This window comes from Heterocephalus glaber, unplaced genomic scaffold (genome assembly GCF_053883595.1).
Source record: "Heterocephalus glaber isolate CG9 unplaced genomic scaffold, H.glaber_assembly_v1.0 deba00000676, whole genome shotgun sequence".
Lineage (NCBI taxonomy): Eukaryota > Metazoa > Chordata > Mammalia > Rodentia > Bathyergidae > Heterocephalus > Heterocephalus glaber.
This window is the reverse complement of record NW_028258156.1, coordinates 2,580,579-2,605,336: the sequence shown is the minus strand read 5'-3', so window position 1 is coordinate 2,605,336 and position 24,758 is coordinate 2,580,579. Positions and strand designations below refer to the sequence as shown.

At 38.9% G+C, this 24,758-nt stretch overlaps 1 protein-coding gene and 1 pseudogene across 1 annotated transcript in view; both read right to left on the bottom strand.

Moving 5' to 3' along the window:
• Jazf1 (JAZF zinc finger 1) overlaps positions 1-24,758 on the bottom strand; it is a 348,619-nt gene that overhangs the window by 152,854 nt on the left and 171,007 nt on the right. Inside the window, exon 2 of the mRNA XM_004839497.3 lies at positions 2,734-2,806. Coding sequence (XP_004839554.1) covers positions 2,734-2,806 — 73 coding nt within the window. The remainder of the gene's footprint in view (positions 1-2,733; positions 2,807-24,758) is intronic.
• Positions 19,240-20,665, bottom strand: LOC101704505 (eukaryotic translation initiation factor 3 subunit E pseudogene; annotated as a pseudogene).

Here is a 24,758-nt window from a genome sequence, read left to right as displayed (position 1 = left end):
TGGCCCCTCACTCCCATTTTTCTCACAAGTGTACAGTGAGGCTTTTCAGAGGCTATATGACACAAAGTACTGTAGCAGATTGAATGCAAAATCCAAAATTTAGCTGATTTACATTAAGCCACCCATTAAACGGACTTACTTTTAAGGGAATCAATGATTTTTCTCTTTCTATCTATAAGTATCTATTATGCTCAACCCATTATTAAAGAGTATAACCTTGCTGGGTGTGGTGGTGCACACCTGTAATCCCAGCCCTCAGGAAGCTGAGGCAGGAGGATCACTGTGAGTTCAAGGCCAGCCTGGGCTACATAATGGGATTCCATCTCAAAAAAAAAAGGGTATAAAACAATTTAAAACAGGTTAAATAAATGCAATGATTTCTACTGAATTATTACTACTTTTTCTTCTTAAAAATAGTTCAAAACGCAAGCTCTATGTTAAGGACTATAACTCTCTGCTCATTGATCAGTCAATGTCATTGGCAAAGAAAGATTTCTCTTGATTTTTAGATGCTCAAATGTCCATCAGGGTGGAATTAACAGGTATCTGAACAGAGAAATATTAATTCTTTCTCAGTCTTCTCTGCTCTGCAGAATTAGAGTATATCCCTCTGAGGCCTAACAAAAGAGAAATCTTATTTATTTTTTAAACAGTACTCTTTTCTCCTATATTCAAGATACTGATATCAAGCTGATATTTTTTCATATTAACACTCTTTTCTTGAATCCATACTGGCTTTATCTGAATTTTGATACTGTAATGTTTCCCTTCTTTTATCCAAGGTCCCTAAGACTCTTTTTAGTATTTTTCCACTCTGATCAGACTGGGAGTTATCAGTTGCTTGGACCTCTCTTTTATTAGGTTCTTATTTACTATGTTCAAATATCCAGAATGTCTACTGTATGTTAAGTACTACACTATGAATGTGGTAGTATCCCCACAAAGAGATCCTGTGTCAGCAGTTAGTAACCTTTCCCACACAATCCTTTCCTTCACTGCAGGATCATTAATAGTACTTACAGATCTTCTATATAGGTCCTCTGCTCTACCAGCTAGGACTTGACTTGTCAAATTATTTCCCTAGACCTCTACACATAGTCAAGTGTCCAGACCACGGTCCATCTTCTCCACATCTCACATCCAGTTTATAACAAACACAGGGGATGTAGGAACCCACCAAATGGCACTTTGGAGAAATAGCCAAGAGAAGATCTAGACTGGGAGCATTCTGTGAGATGACTGGTCCATCTCTTCAACAAGTCATTTCCCCAAAGGAACCAAAGGTTGGATTAAAAAAAGAGTTAAGGGACAAAACATCTAGGTCCAGTGTGATGTTCTGGACTAGACATTGGCCTAAGCAAACCAAATACAAAGACATGTTTAAAGTGTAAGACTGAGTGTCATATGAATCTGTATATACATAGGTAACATTTTACTCAAATCACAGTAGCTTCTATTTATTAAAAGTCTCATTAAATACAATTAATCTGTATGCCTATTCATCCTACTCTTCAATATTAGAAGGCTAATATTAATAGTAACTCATATTAAGTAATATATAATTAGAGTTTTCAAAACACTTCTTAATTACTGGAAACAATACAGGTTCTGTGAAAAACCCAGTTAGCACATACATCTTTGTATCTGATGTGATTTTGAAGGTGTTCTACTTAGCATATGTCAAAAGTTACAGATAATAAAAAGCTACAGATATCCTATCTCACTTCTTAGGAAGACTGATAAGAATAAAATGCAAGAGAGACATACAATAGATGTTTATATTAATGTACCCTTTTGAAAATATGTTTCATAGAACTTGAAACTGATTGAGCTTGAACTTGAAACAGGTGACTAATTCACAGCTCTAATTAGGCAATAATTATTAAGTTTCCTAAAACAGTACTAAAATGAAATTGTACCCAGGTTTCCACTTCAGACCATGAATATCAGACTCTCGTATCAAGAGCCTGGAAACACTCTTCACCTTATATAAAAGGGACAGTCAACAGAAATTATGCTCTGAATTATGAGCAGAGAGTTTCTCCTTTTCATTAAAAACTAGTTTTGGTTTTACTTTGTCTTTTTTGCTTGGGAGTATGTTTTCTTAACCTATAATGATTTCAAGTTCTCTCCAAAGAATTACTGTCTCCTTAATTATTTGAGTTGACTGAAACACTAACTCTTCTTTTAGACCTGATATATCAAGTTCAAAATGGTTCTCCAAAGTTGGGCTCATGTGTTCAGTTTAAATAAAAGCTATTTTAAATGTTATTCTACACAGATGGGTTCAGCTGCTGAGAATGTTTTTACTAAAAGATGAGCTGCTACTAAATAACCTTCTGAAATTAAATTGTTTCAATTTGTTATTTTCTGATACATTCGATATTCCAACAATGTTTTGAATTCATAAAGTACTTCTTCACCCCAGGATTTAAAAGGTTCACTCAAATATAAATCCATTAATCTCCTACACTGCCTTCTGAAGTCAAAAGAGTGTATTCTAACGGTGCATACAAAATACTTCCAGAACAAGCTTATAAATCAGTCATGTTTTTAGCCATGTGCACAGAAGACTACAATTCTCCATTTTTTTCAACAGAGAAACTAGAACATTCCATATAGAGGTTGCTTTTAAATAATCTCAAGGAAGCATTTTTCTGCTCTTTTAAAAAGATACATTTAAAGGTAAATAAGTGGCAGATGAGATTGCTATAAATTCTGAAAATGGCTTACCTATTAATGTAACTGAGAGCAACATACGTTGGCTGCTGTAACTCTTGTTTTTCTAAAACACGTGGATCTGTATCTGCAATAAAAACACAATTATGATTTTTCAAGTTTTGCATCAGAATATGAGGTTACCTTACATAAAGTAACAGGATAAACAGAAAAAGATTAATTTAGAATACCTCTTTTTAAAGAAAACTCAGCAAGCACATTTGTTCATTCATTCATAAATAACAAGATATTGCATTACTTTTCAAGGGAATTCCAAACATCAACAGTGATAAAATGCCCATCTGTCACACAAACTCTTGCACAATCCCCCTCATAAATATTGGTTTTCACTGCTTACAGTTACAATGTTGGCATGGTTTTCAGTGGTTAATCGGCCTAAGAAAGAGAGTCTCTGTTAATTATGCTCACTTCAATGCTGGAACAAATTAGTTTCCACTGGAAAGCTCCATCAATTTGAAAATCTACTGAGTATTGTTCTTGTTCACTGAACACTTTTCTGAGTTTGGATTCATATTCTGGAGGGCACCTCTTTTCCTTTTTAAATGTATAATGAGTTTATTATAACTTTTCTAGACTCTGAATCAGAAATTCTTGTACTGGTTCAGTCCACAAACAGCACATTCAACAGAGGGGTTTTCTCTTCAAAGAGGCAGAATTCAACACCATAGCAACGCTTCATAATGGTGCTTCTCTAGTACAGTGCCAGGAATGTACTTCTCACAACCAGAAACAGTCTCAAGCTTATCAGATGAAGAAACTGCATAAATATATGCAAAAACAATGTTTACATAATATTTGCATAAAAGGAGGAGGAAAGTGACTATACATGGTTGTTTTCTCAGAAAAAGGTTCACACATTTCCCACAGATTCCTTTTCATGGTAATCTTGTCTAAACTATAGCATTATTAGATCCCTTCCAGCTGCACTGGGCAGCAACACTTCCTTTGATGTCATGACAGATGTTGTTTTAAGCACCTTTGCACAGGAAGTGTTTACTGTACATGGTAGATGTGAGATACATGCACTGACTCCAATGGGCATTAACGGGTGACAGGGAAAGGGAGCAGACATAGCAGCAGAGAATACGGTGACAAAAATGATAGCAGAGAAAAACCCATGTACAATGCTTCTGACTCCCAGACTAAAACTCACAGCAGGGCTAGTGTTATTCTTGGTGTTAAAATTAAGAATCTCATGTTCACTTTATTGTTTTTCCAATGCCAAGAATTTCAGGGACACACTATTCAGAAATCCTGCTTTCTTGGTTCTTTGCCATTATAAGTCCTTGAAAGCCAAATTCTGAAACAAGAGACAAAAGATTCTCTGAATGGCTCCATCGAGTCGGGTCTCAAAGTTTTGGCAGCACAAATGAGAACAGATCAGTAACTCAGCATATCCTCTCAACCTTACCACAACTACTTATGCAATCGAGGCTGCTTCTTGATCGCTGGTGTAGAGATAAAGTGAGCTGTTCTGTAATGGAGGAAACCACTCTTCAAGGGAAATAATTTTCAAACACGACACTAATACTCATCTAAATTTGCTATAATCCCAATGTGCATCTACCTTTCTCAGAGGCATGCGCTTGCTGGAGAGGAGTCAATGGAAGCATGCTCAATAGGGAAAGGCCTTTTGTCCAGAGAAATGGCCCACTGGCATGCTGAGCAGGCCATGGGTGCACACAGTGACTGACACACCAATCCTGCAGGGTCGCTCCAGGTGCTTAATGAGGTAAGACATAAGAGGTTGGAGACAAAACCCAGGAAAATGAGAAGAAAGGAAGAAGATAAGAAAGAACAAGGCAATGATTGCAATGGTCCTTGTGGACAATTTCTCACCAAACAGTCCACTTCAAGTATAAGTATTAATAATTGAGGAGCTTTGATTTTCAGACAAGAGCTTGAACTCAATATACTTAAAAACCATTTCTTCAAAGGGTGTACCATGCATGACTTCAGAAGGCATATTATTTTGAAGGAAAAGAGCACAGTTCTGAGCCTAAAATTTGTGTATTAAGAGATAAAAAAAGCCAATAAATATGTTTATAACTTTTGTATTTGTTCTTGTAACTGGCTTCCAATATGCTATCTCATAATCTATGTTGTCAAGCTTTCTTTTATTCTAAAATTAAATAATTTTCTTTTTCTTCTCCTCTCCTCCTCCTCCACTTCCTTCTTTCCCCCTTCCTTCTTCTTTCCTTCCTTCCCCTTCCCTATCTCCTTTTTGTTGGTGTTGAGGATAAAATACAGGGCCTCACACATAGTAAGTGCATACTAAGTAAGCACTCTACCACTGAACTATATCCCCAGCTCCTCAAATTATATAATTTCTTAAATATTTAATATTTACTACCTTTCTGAACTACATTAATTATTTTTATCTTTCTCTCTTTTTTTTTTTCTAGTACTGGGGATTGAACTCAGGACCTTGTGCTTGCAAGGCAGGCGTGGTGCCACTGAGCTAAATCCCTGGCCCTTATCTTTCTCTTTTCTTGATGTGTATGTGTGCACCTGTATACACACACACACACACACACACACACGCATACACACATACACACAGTCCACAAAAAAATGTATACACACTTCATGAAAAGAAAATCTTCGGGCTGGGGATGTAGCTCAGCAGTGCTGTGCCTGCCTGGCAAGCACAAGGTCCTGAGTTTGAATCTCACACCCCCCCCCAAAAAAAAAGAAAAAGAAAAACTTGCCTAAAAATTTTAATACTAAATTTATTGAGTCGTCGTGAGATTAATACAAGTTACTTTTGGCCTCTACAATTACAAGAGGTGCTTAAAGTGGTTACCATTAGTTTCCAGACAGTTATTAGTACTGTGAACTGCTGCTTGGGGAACCTTGATCATTGAGATTGCTGCACATGCATTTTCAATTTCTCCTCTAAGGGAAGGCAGTGTTGTGGGTTTTCTGGGATAAATGGCATCCTCTATGGTACCCTATATGAGGGTAACATCATTTGTTGAAAAAACATTATACTACTTTTCTTTTTTGGGCTCTCTCTCTCTGAACATTTATTTTACTTTACTTTCAACTTTAAAGTTTTTACAGTTTGGATCTTGAACGTTCCCCACCGGCCCCTGTCTTAAAGGCTTGGTTCTTGGCCTGTGGTGGTACTGGGAAGCAGTGACACTTTTAGGAGGGCCCACTGGAAGAAAGGTCCCTGGGGGTGTGGCCTTGGAGGGGGTAAAGGGACCTGGCCCTCCTTTCTCTGCTTCCTGGCCATAGGGAGGTAAGTGGTGTTCTTGTCATGTGCTCCTTGCCACAATCTTCTGCTTCACCACAGACCCAAAGGCAACAGGTCCAAGTGACTATGGACTTAAACCTCGAAAACTGGGCCAAAACAAACATTTCCTCTTTATAGATTATCTCGATTATTATGTCACAGTAATGGAAAACTGAGTAATGAAGAAAAGGCTCTATCTAGTGTGTCTTTGAGAAAAGGAAAAGAAGTACTTTGTATAAAATTCTGCAGTTCTCTGATGCTCAAATAAATGGTGTCAGGCCCTAACATTCAAAAAAGTACATCACAGTCTTATTTTACAAAGAATCAACAATGTTCAGGATTCTATTGCAAAGCAAGATTTTGAAATTTTATTTTATTTTTTTTACTTTGCTTTGGCATATTCCATAATATATGCTAGATTTATCCTCATAAGTCCTCAAATCATAAGTGGGAGACAGACTTCTGGAAGTTTTCAAATGTTACCTTCTCCATGACAAAAAGATTATCTGGAAGCACCTTAGGCAGAATTCACCTTTTTTCTATAATGCAGATGTTGATAACCAGTAAGACAGAAGAACTTCCAGACAGACATCCACCAGGCCTAAATCCTCTTTTTCAGATTAAATGCTTCCATGGATGAACATTCACTAAAGCTTTCAGTTTTTAAAATGAAAGGAGGCACTTGGTGCCCACATGTCAGTAGAGGCTAGCACAAGTGCTACTAGAGGAACTGCATCAACTGCTGGTCTCAAATAAACACTCGCTTCCTGGTTGGATGCTGTGTGGTGATCATGACTCACCATTTTATGGATTTAATTACACTCCTGAGCTCTTCACATTCAGTAAAAGTATAACAGCTGCCTTTATTATTTCTCCCTCCCTGACAGAACCGTAATTGTCTGATGCTAAACACTACCTACAGGGAAGGATTTGAGAGACAAGAGACCAGGATTCTTATAGTAGGACGGTTTCCCCAGGTACCACACAATGACATTCCCCTTGTGAGGATTACAAAGACAGAGGGAACATTATCAGATTGAACTAGAGAGAGTCTCACTATCCCCTGGAAATTACTGAATTCAATGAAAAATGTCCTTATACTATGTGCCATGTCATTCAAGACATTTTCTGCGTATGATAAGCTGCTATAAGGACTCTAATAAGAAATAAAATGGTCAAAGCATTTATCTCTCCAGATATTTCTCTAGTTTGTTTGTTCCAATAAAATGTGGAACTAGAACATTGGCTATAATTGTCTAGAGGTAGAATCCACTTTCATCAGTGGTCTGTGGATAGAAACACATCATAGCCACATCTCCTTAGGCTGGCAATTTGGCAATTTCTATAATGTGACTATCCACAGCCACACAGAACACCACTCTACCACTTTTATATTACTCTGAAGTGACAGGCAGATAAAACTCAAACTTTTCCAGCACAGCAGGGAAAAGCAAAACATAGCACTGACAGAAATTCTGACACTGTTTCTGCTTCAAGCCACCCTTGCCCACTATCTTCCTTGCATGTGCATAGACTTCAAGTTGACTGAAGGCTAAAGATTTCAAATATTAAAACGTATTTGAAAGTACTCAAGTGATAAAAACCTATCAGCTTACTTCAAACTTTGTAAAAGAGCATCCTCTATAGTGGATGGCAATGTATCTTCTGTCATTATCACCCTGGGGGTAATATTCTGAACATACAGCTCTATGATAAGGACTAAGCTATTGACACCAAGCCCAGGTACAAGTAGAAACTTTCCATAGGATATATGATCTTAGGGACTCATGGTTTTATAGACTCAAATGAATTGTGAAAGGCTCTGCTGTCACTGCACTAGCTCCCACTGCTCCTCAGGCAGCAACAAAAAAGAGATAGCAGAAACTAGGAAAGGAACATTCAGAACCCTTTTTATTAGGAACTGGAATGCTAGGTGGCCAAGGAAGGTTGGACACCACCGACCATTCAGGAGGCCCATGTTCATCCACTGTGTCATATCTCCAGCACTGGAATGAATGGCAACCAAGGGTCTGGTTTGAACATTTCTAGTAAGTAGTCTTTTGTAGTGCAATATTCAATCCTACACAAAAACTATCAGAGTTATGTGGTGGGTCAGCCAAGACTAATTAATGAGATCATTGGCACTGGCCAATGGCTTTAGCTAGTCTACCTCACTGGGATTTTATATACTTGAAACTACTTATAATTTAAGAAAGTCAGAAACCAGCTGCACTGCCCCTCAACAAAATGAACCAGGACCCTTTGGGCAATGAGCAATCTGTGGGCTGGAAGGCAACAATGAGGGGAAGACATAGTATGTCTCTTGAGAGGCCTTCTTCTAATTCTGTGTTTTCCAAACTCCAGTTATTTTCTAAGTATACATGGCAACTGTGGGGGGCCTGAGAGAATGTGGGTGGGAATGCATGGGGGATTTGCAGCCCTGGAAGACCTTGGAGAGGCAAACACCCACCCAGCCAGATGAACAATTTTGAAGATCTGGGGTAGAGACATTACTTTGTCTTTGGAACCCTTCAATTATTTCAATAATAACTAATGGGTGCAGTATGTTCTCAGCCTTCCCCCAGCTGTTGAACTTGTAAAGCTGCAGAGCTTTAGAGTTTCTTCAGTAAAGCTTTGCACAGGAGCCTGGGTGGAGTTTGTCACATCTCTTCCTAATTCAGCACCACTTTCTTCCTGCCACCTGCTTAGGCCACTGAAGGGACAATTCCCAGGGAATATAATTTTCCCCTTCCACACCTTGCAGAAGTGAGGATCTTGTCTTAATTTTTTTCATCTCTCTAGCACTTAGCTCAGTGCCTGGGATGTAGAAGAAGCAAAGTAACTATTGAGTAGATATGCTGATCAATTAATTTTATGATGAGAAATTGAAAGGTTTGGATTAAACGTGGAAGATTCATCTAGGGTATTTGTTTCCTTCACCATTCCAGGTCTAATCAAAGTGGAAAGAAAGAAGGAAGGAAGGAAGGAAAAAGAAAGAAAGCAAGAAAGAAAGAAAGAAAGAAAGAAAGAAAGAAAGAAAGAAAGAAAGAAAGAAAGAAAAAGAAACTCATTAAAGATAGAAAAAAAGAAGGAAGGGACATAGCAGATAAGCCATTTCAATCAGCATTTTGGAACATGGAAAACCTACACAGGAATAGAAAGAGCCTTAGAGTGTGAAGAGTTACAATCTCAAGTGCCTGAAGTAGGGGAGACCCACAGGCAGAGCCGAGCTCCCCTGCAGAAGCCCTGACTTGACATTCTGGACTTAGAGGTAACTGGTATGGCAAAAAACAAGAAGAAGGTCAAGGATGAAAACTTTTTAGAATGTTGATTATCCAGGGACACTGTGCCCCCCACAAAGCACAGTGAGGGAGAAGGAGAAGGAACAGAGATGAAAACAGAAGTTACAGTAGCAATGTGCCTACTCCATGGCTCCCAAGACATGGCAGCCAGTCAGGAGGGCTTTTCTCTGATTCAGTTAAATGGGCACAGAGAAAAGACTGCCAGATGCTTATATCTGGTGATTCTCTAATTAAATGATCCTTCTACAGTTAAAGTTCAGGATCAACTAACTATCCACACCTCCATTCAAAGATTATCAGCTTTGTATTGCCTTGGTCTTAAATATGAGCCAAGAACAGTCAAGGAATGATCAATAGACATTGCAGGAAAAGTCTTGAATATGAATGAGAGATACTAACAAACAAATGAAGAAGGCAGGAAAGAAGGAAGAGGGGGAGGGAAGGAGAAAGAAAGGAGGGAGGCAGATACAAGCAAAAAAGCAAACAAACGGAGGCCTGGGAGGTTACATGGCATGCCTTCTTACACAAACTCAGTACCAGCAGGGCCATGACCTGTGTCCTGAGGGCTACTGGGCCAGCATTCTGACCAATGCAAAGGTGGCTCATCCTCTGAAGTCAATTCCTTGTGACCATCAGTTGTTAACACGGAATTCTATCCAGATAATCTTTTTAGCTTTGGTTAAAACCCAGCATAGTTTTTTTTTTTTGCAACTTTCACTCTACTTTTAAGAATAAATTTGTTGCACCAACAATTTAAAAAGACCAACTTTTAATTCATGGCTAGTTTACTTCAGCTACCTAAATAAATATTTCTTTTTGGTGTTGGCCTTAGGAAAAAAAGTCCTACAATTGCATGTAATCAGTCTTTGAGTGGAGTAACTTTTCCTTAGTTTATAGACAAGTCACTTGAAACTTTTCCCAAGCCATAATTTCTACTACAAGGAAGTCAGAGCAGATTACAGTGAGTTTCTTGCCTTCCCAAATTCAATGTGAAATCTAGATGCAGTTAAGCATTGCCATAAACTTTATGAGTTAAATATCTAAATGCTGGGGACACTATGAACACAATAACATCATCTATTAAAATAAACACTCATGTTCACATTCACAGTCTGAGTTTTCCTGATACAGGTGAATGAATAAACATGATTTGATCAGGAACTATTTGGACAATGTTCCAGGAGGCTAATGTATAAAGAAATAGCATGTTACAAGCTTCTCTATTTCTGACATGGCCAAAGGGTTAAAGTTATCAGACAGATTCTTTGCACTAGGATGCTTTCTAAGTGTTTACCAACCCATCAAAATCATCAATGAGTGCTTGAATTTTTCTCTAAGTATAAGTTATGTAGCCCTATGTCTATGAATATGATCTATCAATCTATATACTCTTCAGTGGGACCCAGGTTTACTAATCTATTCAAGGTCTAACTTTGTTATCCTTAACAAGAAAACCTGCCAGAGACCACCATGTCTTGTAGGTATGCTTGTGAAGTGTACAGCCTATACACAGCAATCCTGGAGATTGGAGTGGGTCCAGTCCCTGGGTGCTGAAACTAAACAATAAAGTTCTTTCAAACAGGAATAAGGCCCAAAATTTGGCCCCATTTAGTCCTGCATGAATGTACACACACACACACACACACACACACACACACACACACACACACACAAATATACATGCCTATTTTTCCCAGAAATGAACCTGATGATAGATCTAACCAATATGCAACCTAAAAGACCCTAAACGAGCATCCACATCAGCCCTGCCCATGAAAAGAGCATACTCAGAGGTATGTGTAACAGAAGATCACTGATGATGAGTGAGGCTAAATGACAGAAGAAAAGGTAGTAAAGTAAAATGAGGCCCTTGAATTCTTCTCTTCAAGGCTGGAAGGCAATACTGGTTTATGGGAGGGAGACATTCCACTTTTTCTGTCTAACATTGTTTGCCCAAGGAAATCCTAACTATTCTCCAAGGCTTTGGCCCATAGGTTACTTCTACTGTATGTTGTACTAGATAGATTTGCAAATCTATCTTATCATCCCATTAAAATTGTAGCCCCTTAAGGAAGTTGGTATTAGAAGCCACAAGTCCTAAGCCCAGGGCTATGTCAGTAACCACTGCCTGCTGTGATGTTTTCTGAGTAACTCAGTGATACCCTGGATGTGCAGTGACACCCAGGACACGGAGATAAGCATCTAGCTCAGACAGTTGTAAGAATCCGACAGCAGGAGAGGAACAGAGACCCCGATGTAATGACTGTAAAAGCGCGCGCGCGCGCACACACACACACACACACACACACACACGCACATATATATGCATAAAAATATAGATAAAGCCCAGACATTCAGTGTACTACAAAATGATACAAATTCAAAACAGGGGAGGTAGGGCAGACAGGGCTAATCTGGGAAGGTGTTAGTAATGAATGGAGACTGTGGAAAGTTTTGAAGGGAGTGAGCATGGGGAATCATTCATAGGTGAAGGCAGGAAACTTAGTGTGACGTTAAGCTTGAGGGGTGAAGTCAATGGGTACTATGGAAAGGTAGCAGGACCAAAGAGTCAACATTCATTAGTTACAGGATAGTTAGTTACAGACACACTTCAGCAGAGTGGTTCTGAACTGTGGGCCGTTCCACTCCCCTCATGCTCGGGTCCATTTGGCAATGACTGGAGAGGCTGGAAGGAAGGTGCTAGTGGTGGCTAGTGAGTAGAGACAATGGATACTGCTAAACATTTACAGTGTTTCTACATTCCTACAATGTTTCTGCAAGTCTACAATTCTACAAGGGATAGCTTTGCTACAACCAAAAATTATCAGACTTAAAAATATCTATGGTACCAGGTTGAGAAACTTTGAAGCAGAGCAACATGACCATTAGAAGAAATGAAGCTCCTGCTTTCAGATGACAATTTCTTTCCTTTTCTGTGGTCTAAATCAAGATGTGAGAAGGCTGGAGGGAGCAGGAAGGGAGGCAAAGGGAAGTAAAAAGAATTAAGATGTACTCTGTACATGTATCAACTCCCCATGGTGATTGTAATGATTAGGTACTCCAAACTCATACTAATTAAAAAAAAAAAAAAGAGGTGAAGAGGCTGGTTAGGAGGCATCAAAAGTACAATGACACAGAGGTTGTCTGGACCTGGATAAGCGCTTTGGCTTTCTTAATGGAGACAACAAAATTGAATTAATTCCCCAAAGATACATTGAATTCCTGCCATATGCTCATGACTTAGGGGAAATTCTAGGTCAATAGGTTTACAGTTGAGCAAGAGAGATGAATATTATTCCCAGTCAAAAATAATTCAAGACAGACACTGATGCATATCAACACAGATAATATAATATTCTAGAAAAAACACAATTCTCTGAGAATCAGGGAAAGTTCTTGAAAGAAAAATTTAATGAAAGTCTTTAACTAAATTTCCAGTCAGAAAAGGTAAGAAAAAATGGTGACTGTGAATAGAAAATGGTTTGAGCAGGTGAGGAGAAGTAGAATAGAGCAGTGGCTAGCAAGAAGTGCAGAGCGTCTTCTCTGCAGGCCTGAAATGTAGTGGCCACAATATGGAAGGACTAAAGTTCTCCCAGAGAGCTCAACCTTAATTCTGTAGGTAACCCAAAGCCAATGAAGGTGCAGAGTTGAGATGGTCCATTTTTAGTAAATAACTGGAAGTGGTACGGAGGGAGGATGGGGGAGAAACTGGGATCCAGAGATATAAGATTTGGTGAAGGTAGAAATGGAAATACAAGATTTTTCTTAAATTATAGATCGGAGTGTCTCATTACCAAAAATAAAGAACTAGAAAGTGAAAAGAGTTTGACAGACAAGAAAATGAGGTCTGCTTCTGATGTGTGGTATGACAATTTGCAGAACTAAGAAGTCAAGGACTTAAGAGAAAGGAGAGATAAAGGACTCATGGTCCAGATAGGAACTGAAGTGCTGAAGAATCCCATCATAACACCACACATTCCAACGGGCAACTGAACCAGAGCATGACCTGCAAAGCAAAACAGCAATCACAATAAAAACCCAATGGCCCTTTTTAAAGACTTGGTTATCATGTAACTCAGCCAACTATCAGTTGAGAACCTCCTTGGCCCAGGGATTGCTCGTAGGATAAAGAAAAGCCAAAGGCTGTACTGCATTTGAAACTAAGTGAATGGTGCATTTTACAAGGGAGTGAATATAAGGGGTGGGAATGGGAAGACTGAGTTAAAGTGGGCCCTCCTGTGTTAAGTGTTTTAGTTGGTCTGGTACCTGAATCACCAAAGTTCACTCTGAGAAGCTACCTCTCCATGGATCCCTTGTTCCTACTTCTTGTTCTTGCTTAAGGTAACAGCGCCATTTCTCAGAAGTCAAATTGCCTCAGTTCAACAGGAACTGAGTAATTTCTTTAAACCTTAAGGTTTTCTCCCCTGTAAAATATTGATAAGAACAGTATTTTTACCCTAGAATGAACATGAGGACTAAATCAGTAATGTGTTCAGTGTAGGTACTGCTCAGTTCTTTAGTCAATAAAATGTTCTGAAATTGAGATGTGAACTACTATGGATTATCTTTATTTTACAGTTGATGACATGATGATGTATTGAAAATGTAAAAACTCACAGAAGTGCGGCAGGGACATTTTCCTCTATAATGCTTTAGGAGCATGGCTGCCTGGCCTAAAAACTATGTTTCCCAGCGTTCTTTAATCCTGATGCACCCATGTGACTAAGTTCTAGCCAACAGGATGTAGGCAGGGCTTAAGGGAAGCCTCCTTAAAGACATGTGTCTTTTTTGTTTTTTAATGGTAATATTCCTTTAAGGTTACTGAGTGATTAGAGCTCTTATATCTACTTTGAAAATAAGATAATTCTGGGAATGGAAGCCCTACACAGCAAAGCAATATAATAGGAAGCTGGACTGCTGGTCACATGAAGCACATATACTGCTCCTGACCTGACCACCTCTAGACTTTTTGAAAGTTAAGAGAAATAAATTCTCTTCTACCTAAGCCATAGTTATCTGAAGGTTTCTCAGTTATTCGAAGCCAAATCAAATTTCATCAAAACATAAAACCACCAGAATGCTAGTTAGACCAAAAGCTCCAAAAAGAAACATGATTTCATGTCTTGCTTTGTTTTTCTAGATTTAAAAAACTCTAAGAATTTATCATACTAAAGTCTTGAAAAGAAAAAGTCGAACTACACCTATATCACCATACTCTCTATGGCTAACTCTATACGGGGATGGTTAAATAATGGGAGAATGAGGGGGACAAAACCATCATGTCAAATCGTAGCTCCTTTGGTCACTTCAAGACTTTCTCCAGAACTGGTTATTAGTGGGCAATAATGAAGTAACTCGCACATGCATATTACTTCTGAGTTCTGAACAATGCAACCAGCCGTAACCTTTGAAGCTGTCAGAATCCTTTCAGGTAGGCAATTAAAGTGAAAAATGAGAGTGTGCACAACTCCCATCACCCAATACTACATGTACTAACACTACCTACAAACACTGACAACGGAGTAGGCACGATCTGAATATTTATTAATGCAGATCTGTTCCCATTTGTTCCTCTTCTTTTCTTGTAACCCATTCCACCCCTACTTGCCAAATTTCTTTTTCTTTAAAGGGCAGCTCTGACACTATGAATCACATTTACCTGAAACCTACACACACAGTGACATCTTTCCTATCTGTATCAAGAGAAATTTCCTTTGACTGAAATATAAATTTAGGACAAGCTTGGATTCTAGAGGAGAAAAAGTTGATAAAGAAGTAAATCTTAATTAGGAAAACATGAAACAATCAAAATAACCAACAATAACTAATATTTATAGTTCAAAACTCCTAGCTGTCAGGTAGACCAGAGTCTAGAGGATGTGCCATATTGATCTGTAATCACAGAGTTCTAATATGAAAATACCTACTTTTCCACTAACATGTAAAAACTTCTCACTGTTTGCATATTTTGTGACTCAAGCACCTGGCAGAGCTTTAGAGAAACCGTAGGGACCATGGACGGGGCTGCCTGATGGGCCAGTTGGAATAGGCCTCCCCAGCTGAGAAGATATACCTGAGACTCGATGCCCAGAGATCATCTCAACAAGCTCCTCTTGTCTGGTTCAGCTAGTTCTATGGCTCTGTTATGGTTTAGATCTAAATGCCCCCTAAAAGCCTCAACTGTTCAGAATTGGGACTTTGGAAAGCAACTGAATCATGGGGGTGCTACAGCTGACTTGCTGTAAGGACACAGGGCCTTGTTGGGGGTGGGTCATTGTGGTGTGAGCTGGAAGGATATATTATTGTCCTGTCCCCCTTTTTGTCTTCCTTCCTGGCTACCATGGGCTGATCACCTTTTCCTCTGCCATGCCCCCTCTGCCATCCTGTTTCTGCCCTGGAGCCAGCTGTGACCATGCCTGAAAGAATGAGCTAAAATAAACCTTTCCTCTTTATGTTTTGGGTGTACCATGTCCCAGAGAAAGGCAAGTGGCTAAGACAGCCTTCAAGAGTCTAGAAACCATTGGTTCTTAGCTAGAACTGCACATTATTATCACCTGGCTCTCTAGAGAGATTCTGACGCCTGGGACCTACCTCCAAAGATTCTAATATGTAATGAGTGTTGGCAGCAACTACTATAGACTTTGAGCAGGCTTAGAAACAAGAAAAGAGAGAACAGATTTGGAAAGTTATTAAATCAAACAGTTTGCAATGTTTCCCAAATTAAAAAGGCGACTGTGACACTGGAAAGAAATTATGGAAAATGATTTAAAGGTTTTCTAAATAAGTTCAATGTCTAGTGAAATCTTTTAAATTCAGGTTTCACTTGGGAGTTTCTTTTTCTTCTCTGTCCCTTGCTATACAGAAAGCGCTAAGTTTAGTAATTATTTAGATAAATTGGTGTCTATGTCTTTTAAAAACAAAGTCACAAACCAACTTTGAATTGAGAGCAATCTTTTATCTATTCAGTGAGGACATTTTGACAAGACCTCTGACTGGGAACTATTTACTTCTGTTCACTGGTTTCTTCACAGTGGGTTCCTAAAATTAATAAGGCTGTATTACTTGAGCTCAGGGGCTCAGAATTTTCCGTAAGACTGGCCTGAACCAGTATGGTTTTCCTGTTATTATTCAACTCAGTAACAAATCAAGTAACAACTAAGCACATTAGTTTTGCATTTTAGAAACTAATTTCATTTGGGTTTGGCAAAAAGTATTGCCTTTATTACTTCTCATCTCCCAGGGAAGCCAGATCATTGTTTTAAAAGGCCACAGAGAGGAGAGCTGAACATCTGAACACAGGATCATGTGATAGGTCTGCCTAAGAGTTATGAGACATCAAGTGCATATTTGCTGTACCTTCCCTTGGTCTAAGTATGATCTGAGGAGCTCTGCCTGGCCTGCTAAGGGGCTCATATTCTGTCTCTGTGTCCAGATGGCAGCCAGGAGCACAGTGTTCAGGCCCATGGGGCCAAGAAGTTACATGCTAGTTGGGGCTTTATGGCTCCTGATTCTGCAAAGGTTGTGTATTCATTCTAGTTGCTAATGAGTGCTAACACACATGCTGAGCTGGAACTCAGTTTGATCTCACTGATGGTGTGAATTTGGGAGCCCAGAAATTTCTGGCCCCATTCAGTTATCTGGCACTAGCAGATGGCACTTGGTTACTTCTGGGAAGCAATTCTGGTTTTTCTGATACGTTTTAAAAAATAAATCTCTTATTTCTTTGAATAAACAACAGTACATAGTTGTTACTGATATGATCTGCTACTTCCTAACTGACTTGAGGAAGATTCTCAGTCCAAGTCACAGTGCTCTGATATGGAAGACAGTGACTCATGGCTCCAATACATTTTGAGGTTACTAAGGGGCTTAAAAGAGATAAGCTACATACAGCACAGAGCATAGTGGCTGGTACATGGTAAATCCTTAATAAATCTTAGTTATTACTATTATTATTTCAGGCAGTCAGGTCTGAAAGCATTTAGTGCTTACATTGTGGATTACATTTGTGAGCCATCAATGGCTCTCAAATAGCAATAACAAGAGATAATACAGACATTACCATCACTGAGCACCAACTATGGTCAACACAGAATGAGCTGCTTTCCATGTGCAGTCCTCGTGAACATGCTGTGAGGGAGAGATAGCCAACATCCTCTGCTCATTTCCCAGAGGAAAATATAAGGCTTAGAAAACACCCAAATCACACATCTAGGAGATAAGGCCTCAATGTAGGGTTATCCGACTTCAAAGTACATGCTATTTGGCCATACTGCCAGACTTTTGAGTAGAAATAACTTGCTTGTTTCACAGCACTGAACACCCTATGACACTACTCAGTGTCAATGCTCTCAAGTTAAATTGCCAAGTAGCCTTTTCTTTTAATTTTTAAAAGTGATTTATTATATCCTTTCTATAAATGAACATGAATATTTTATAGTATAATTAAAGTAAGCATTGTATGTTAACATATAAAACGTTTGTTCTTGTATGGCTCAAAATCATCTCATATATCCCAGCAACACAGAGTGCCTTGTAGGTATTCTTAGGTATTCCTGCTTTGCATGCCTCTAGTTCTTTGAGTGCTGTCCAACCACAATGATGGAGCTTCCAAAGCAGTTGAAGGTATGGTGTTCCTAATGTTTCCAACTATGCTTTATACTGTTGACTGCAAAAGTCTGCATAAGCACAGAACCATTTCTGGAATCTAAGCTTGTTTGTGGGGCTGGTTACTTTTGGTTGCATTGTCAAGGTGTCAGCAATCAGTACAGGTGGTCACCAGCTGGATGGGGAAGTGTAACATTTTGCACTTTTTCTTTGACACTTAAAAAAAAATTAGAGTAGCTTTAGGTTCACAGCAAAACTCAGAGAAAGGTACAAGGATATTTTCTAGTCAACATTCTCCACCAGGGGTTTGTTTTCTAAATAAAGAAGTGCTTCACAGATAGTACTGGAATACTCTGCAAGAAATAAAATGAAAGACAAAGACAAACATGGATGAAAATTAGAGCCCACTATATTGGTTTAAACATAGTTAACTACACCTGAGTCTCCCATTCAGTTTTGACTTAGAATGACAGATCTTAAACACCAGAGATTCCAGTCCCGATTCTATATTTTCTCAATACTTTTGGAAAGTTGCCACAACCTACATAGTGTAGGGTCCAAAGCCGGGGACAGTGGTGGGAGATGAAGAAGAAATGAAGAAAATTTTGGGACCAGGTGGAACCATAGCTTGTCAGGAGCTAATGGCCACCTGGAGCACCTAGCGCTTTTCATTTATAGTGAAAGGCAAACAGGAAGAGAAGGCAGGGCAAATAGTGCTATATGGCCTACGTGGCCTAGACAGACTGTAGTGTGACTGTTTCGTGATTGGGGCATGCACAGGAAGGGAACAGGGAAGGATATACAATGTAATTGTCTCCTGGGGCTGTGCCATCCAGGGTCTACAATATTTGACTCTCTAATCTATGGAGGAGAAAGGGAGAAGGGAGGAGGCAAAAGCCCATCTTCAGGCTCGGCCCTCTGCAGGAAGTCAGTTTCTTTACTTGCGAAAGGAAGATGATGACACTGTACTGCTTCCTTCTCACAAGCTGGAGGCAAGAATCACACATTTTTATTGAGCGATTCCAGTGTAAACTCTACAGCTGACCTCTAGCTGCCAAGATAAGGTGGCATCCAAGTTACTATCTCTCCAACAGAACAAGCCATGCAACCACGTATTTACCCATTAATCTTCCTGGTAAATACCCTGTGGGAAACAGAAGGCTTAAACTATACACTAAGACAGAGACCTGAATTAGCTGTGTAAAGAACTTAGATTTCCTTTTCTTTTTTTTAAATGAACCATAGCCAATTTTATTCAAATTCTCCAAAATTTACACTAAACATTAATTGCTTTAAAAATGTATATTACCCATTATATAATGGTTTTATTGTTTCATATTTTTTCCATGTTTTCTTTATGGTTCCTCAGTAGAAGCCAGAATCCTGGGTTGCCCAGATAGGAGCCTCTGATCTACTATTCTGATTAAGTTTCTTTTCAATATTCATGGCCAACATCTGGCTTCTAAAAGAGAGGCTTTTAGTCTTCTCAATCACTTGCTGATAGGGTGAGACTGCACTGTTACCCATGATCACATGACCTAATTTAGACTCAATCTTGGCATCCAGCCTCACATTTCTAATCAAATTCATAATCCATCTTTCTGCTTCTTCTGGAGTCATGTTCAGTTTATCTGCCAGCATATTAATGCTAATGCACTGGTGGATATGGCAGAAAGTCTCAAATATGAAAGAGATGAGCATTCTCGATGAACTCCCCCAGGCAGGCTACAGGAAGAAGTCATTCACAAATACTGATTCACATTCCCTTACCTTCTCCTGAGCCCCATCAAAGTCAGAGTTAACATATAAGCATTCAACAAATTCTGTAATTGGGTCCTTATACGTGTAATACTCCTGTTGAATAATTTTTACTAGATCTTTTAGCACCTGCCGATGCTTTCGAACATCTTTATTTGTTATGACTGCGGTGGTCAGACAGCGGAGAATATGTGGACACATTGTCTGAATTGCATTAAGGTACTGTGGCTGGTAAAGGAAGAGATCAATAATATTATCTCGACCTTTGGGGTGGCTGAAGAAAACAAAGAGAGACCAGTGGATGAGCCACGTTCGCTGCTGAAGAGACTGGAGTGGAGAACTCACAGAATTGTTATCTATGGTCTCTTTTAAGCGGGTAAGATCTTCCATGGCTGCATCCCAATTCTGCATTAAGATTTCAGAGGCCAGTTTTCCCCAGAGGGAACTTAAAGCATTTCTATCAGGTGCTGGAACCAATACTCTAAAAAAGTAAAGGTATTCTGCTGCTCCTGAGTAGTTCCCACATTCATACTGGAATTTTGCATACCTGTAGAGTGTATCTAAATATTTTTGTCTAAACCCATGCTTATCTGCCAGGTAATCAAATAGCATCCGACCATCCCTGGTTGACTACATTTGCCTCGTTGTTTCTGGATCTTCAAACATTTTCACAATTGGTTCTGTTTCTGCCTGAAGTTGTTTCATTTGTGGAACAACTGTAGTTCTTTTTTCTCTCAGAGCATGGGGAATGTCATCAGAATAAACGTTTTTGTACACATCCATTGGAAAGTCAACCATGTTGGTATCACTAAGAAGGTCCAACTCCCCTTGTAATAATTCTTTCTCATTATATATCCCCTTCACAGAGAGAAACTCCAGGAGTGGGAAGACCAAGTGCCGATCCAAGAAGGGCATGATGCACATGGTCAGGTTGTACTCCGCCATCTTGCCGGAGGAGAGGACTCTGTTCACTTAGATTTCATTTTCCTTTGCACACAGGAGCTTAGGGAGAATATGCATACACACCTGAGGGAAGATTTTGCCTTGGAAGATTACAGGTCTCTGTTAGAAAGTTCTCTAAAGGTGCTTCCAAAGAACCATGTGTCTTCTCAGTGGAAACAGAAAACTTTCTGGCTAGCTGTCAGTAGAGTTTATTAAAAGTCATTCTAATTTACAAGGAATGGTGTCATCAACTAACAGGCTTCTTATGTAAAAGGAAGGCCTGTCAATTTAAAAACTAAGACACATTTAAGTGATTTTATCATTCATTTGAACCAAATGTGAAAACCCTATCATGTATAAATAAAACTGACATTATCAAAGTAAGTGGAAGACCTCAGAATCCTCAGAGGGGTTCAGGAGACTTTGGGAATTTGGTAAATGTTACTATCAGTTGAGATTCAGAAAATGGGACCTAGAGATTCTGATGGATTTTCTTGGCTTACTTGAGATGAAGTTTAATACTCTAGAGATGGATCCAATATCATAAAAATACTGAATTGTCATTTTTTTGGTGACCTGGCTTTGAGAAGGAATGCAAAGACAACATATACTTTTAAGAAAAAATATGTTGGTTGCTGAACATTTATAATTATCACTGTCTCCTAACTTCAGTCTGCCTTCATGATTTGCCAATGATCTAGTTCAGAGAATTTTAACATTTTCACTGCAATCAACATTAAGATATCCATTTTAAATTTTAACTAGTACACCACTCCCCAGAGACACAAATATAAAATTCTCAAAAAAAACTTTGCACAACTTCACTATATGCCATATACCTTGATGACATCTTTCAGTTTTTAAAAAAATATTGGAACAATACATTAAATTGATTTTATGACCTACTACTAAGTCCCAAATGTTGATTTTTAAAAATGTGAAATTGATAAATTAAAACTTAGTGTCATGTATTAGACTTACATACAGTTTTTTATTACTTACATAAACAAAAAACTTAAGTAAAATATAGAGAATCATTTACAATTTGGCTCCGTAAACCAAATTCATCTTTCAATAATTCTCCACCAGCCCCTACACTCCAGCAATTTCCAGCTTCCTCTCATCCTCTGTGCATCCCTTGCCTGTTGCCATACCTTTTGTTCGGATTACCATGTTTGCCCCTTTCTGTCTCCTTTTGAACCCCAAGCCTGTTTCAGAAGGGCTCTCTTGCTGCATGCGGGCTTGTGGCTGTGTTTCACCATGGGAAGCACCAGAGGCTAACATAGGGAAAGTGGAGAGAGTGATCTGGTATCTGTTCTACCCACTCCTGGCATGGCATGGTTTGGGCAGTGGCTCTCATTGGGCTGCAGTTCTGACAACAACCCCTCTTCCAAGTTTCTGTTCGCTCCAGGGTCTAGTAACAGCATCACCTTTCCTGTTCCTTCAACATGCTGCTGCTGCTGGGTCCAGGGTGTGTCAAACTCCCTTAGCCTGCCACACCTCCGTAAGTAGCCCCTGTACTTAACCCTCTTTTGACACTGAGTGATGCCTCGTGGCATGCTCTGTTTCCATACTTTCTCTTCATCCACTTCTTTGTGACCATACTTAGATTCATCTTCCAAAGTTCACTGCAAAGTTGACTTCCTTATCCCATGAACATACACAATGGACTACCTTCGTATACTCATCTAATAAAAAGATGAATTACATTTAAAGTGTTTTGGTTTGTAACGGATTCAGCTTCTCCAGGGCCAGCACCTTATTTCTCTTCTGTCCTTAGCATTTACCACAGGGGCTAAGAAGTAATTGTGATCAAAAATGTGATCAAAGCAATAAGTGAACAGAAAGTAATAGAACTTTTAATTATGAAAGTATATCAGTTATATGTCATAAGCAGTATGTTCTACCAAGAATGTCCATAGAGCTATTTCATTTAAATTCCCCTTCTGGGGTGACTTAGTCTATTTTCTCTAAATGTAGCTGTTGGGATCCTGTTGGAGACAACAACTGCATGGTAAACCAGCTACCTCTTTGGTAACTAGCTAGTTTCCCGTAATCTCATATCACCTGGCAGGATGTTTTCTGCTTATTATGCTAATTAGATTTTACTTGAACAATGTAATTATTGCTGCAACCCAAGGAAATAATTAATGGCCAATTTTAGTGGGCAAAATATTCATTAATCAAGTACAAAGACAGGGGACCTGCAGAGTTTAGGAAAAAGGTCCTTAGAGAGAAGGAAAAAAGATGATCACCTAGAGATTTCTACTTTTCATAAATACAGGTTAAATCTATTCAATTACAGTCTTTTTTTAAAGTTTACATTTCTGATTTAGTCCAAAGCTTCCTAAAGAAATCTAGGATTAACTTTTGGGTTTTAAAACTGCATTGCACAACAAGATTATTTAATCATTTTATTGCACAAAAAGGTATAGTGATCATGAGAACACTGATCTCCAACTTTGCCTCCTTAAAACATTTCTTCACTTAAAGAGTTCTGAATGCTTCAAACATCAGCCTCTGCTTTCTTAAAGACAGGGAGGAAGAAAAGGGTGATAATGAGAACATGATTTGGTTTGGTGGATATTTACATCATCCTTGTGCCTTACAAACTGTGTGTGTTTCAAACCTAAGAGTAGGAGCAAATTTTAAGCTGTTCTAGGACTTTGCTAATGAGAGCCCAGGGAAATAGTTGCCAGAAAATCAACACAGTGATCTGGAGATCAGATCAAACCTACACCCACTATAAAAGATAGTTCGGCCAGGCAAACCTGTAATCCCAGCACTTGGGAGGATCCTCACAAGTTCAAGGCCAGCCTGGACCTCATAGTGAGTTTAAGGACAGCCTGAAATACATAGCAAAACTCCTTCTAAAAAAAAAAAAGAAAAGAAAAGAAAGAAAGAAAGAAAGAAAGAAAGAAAGAAAGAAAGAAAGAAAGAAAGAAGGAAAGGAAGAAAGTTCGATTCCAAAGAGCATTCATTGTCCTTCATAAAAACACGATAAGCTCCTTTGGTCTGTTCCAGCCACCTTCCTCACTGTCCTTGTAGAATATCTATATCCTCAGCTTTAGGCCAACTGTTATTGGCTAGATGTGTTTTCCTGTTACACTGTAAGGACTTAAGGGATAAGGCAATGTACAATAACTGGCAGTCAACTGTATTTTTAAAGAAAAAAACTTTCCATGTTTTCATTTAATTTTAAATGGTAACAACCATATTCTAGCTTCTGCATGCCCATAGAGCTGTTTCACAGTCCAGAAAAAAACGATAATTTTGTTTAAATACTGTTCACTATCTACATCTTAACAGTCTGGATGCTGAAGCATTTTTCATTCAGCGTAATGATCTCCAGGAGTAAAAATAATATAATTATAACTACTTGGTCAGCTAACTCACAATCAGAAATGCACTGGTATGTATTTCACTCATTGTGTCAAAAAATCTTCATTCTAGACCATCAACACAGCACTAAATTTTGATCTGTCATTGAAAACAGGTCACTTCTATTTCTAGCTTACGGCAGTGATAGTACAGCAATTGGCAAAGACAGCTAATATTTCAAATTAAATCTCCCCACCTGACCTTCTGAGTCAAAAATGTAGAGACTCACAAATAAGGAATGATCTGTTATGTAAGCAATCTGTTTTCTTCTTAAAAAACAAAAACAAAAACAAAACAAAACCCATCCTAGGCAAAGTATGGAAAGATCCACAATCTTTGGGAGGAAAACTGGTTGTTAGCATGGCTACAGAAGGGCATGGCCAGCCTCCCTGAGCTGCCTCCTCTCAAAGAGGGCGTTCCAGGCATCTGCATGGTCCTCAGGACAAAGCCAAAAAAGGCCCTTGCACAGAGGACTATGGGGACCAGGTAATCTTGTCCTTGGCTACCCAGTACCACTGGGAGTTGAAGCATAGGTGGAGAAGATGAATTACATGCACTGTAGAAGGAAGTCACATCTTCTGAAATTCTGCTCTACAAATTGCTTTGACAGAGCTTGTGAATCCATATTAAACCATTTATTTTTCCTTTAAATAAAATTTTGAGAAAAGCTTTATAGGAACTTCCCCTCCTTTACTCCAAACTGAGAGACTTTACAAAGCAGTTAGCCTCAGCATAGTCCCAGCCAACTCTGATGGAACTGATCTGGGATGAAAGACCCACAAAGCAAG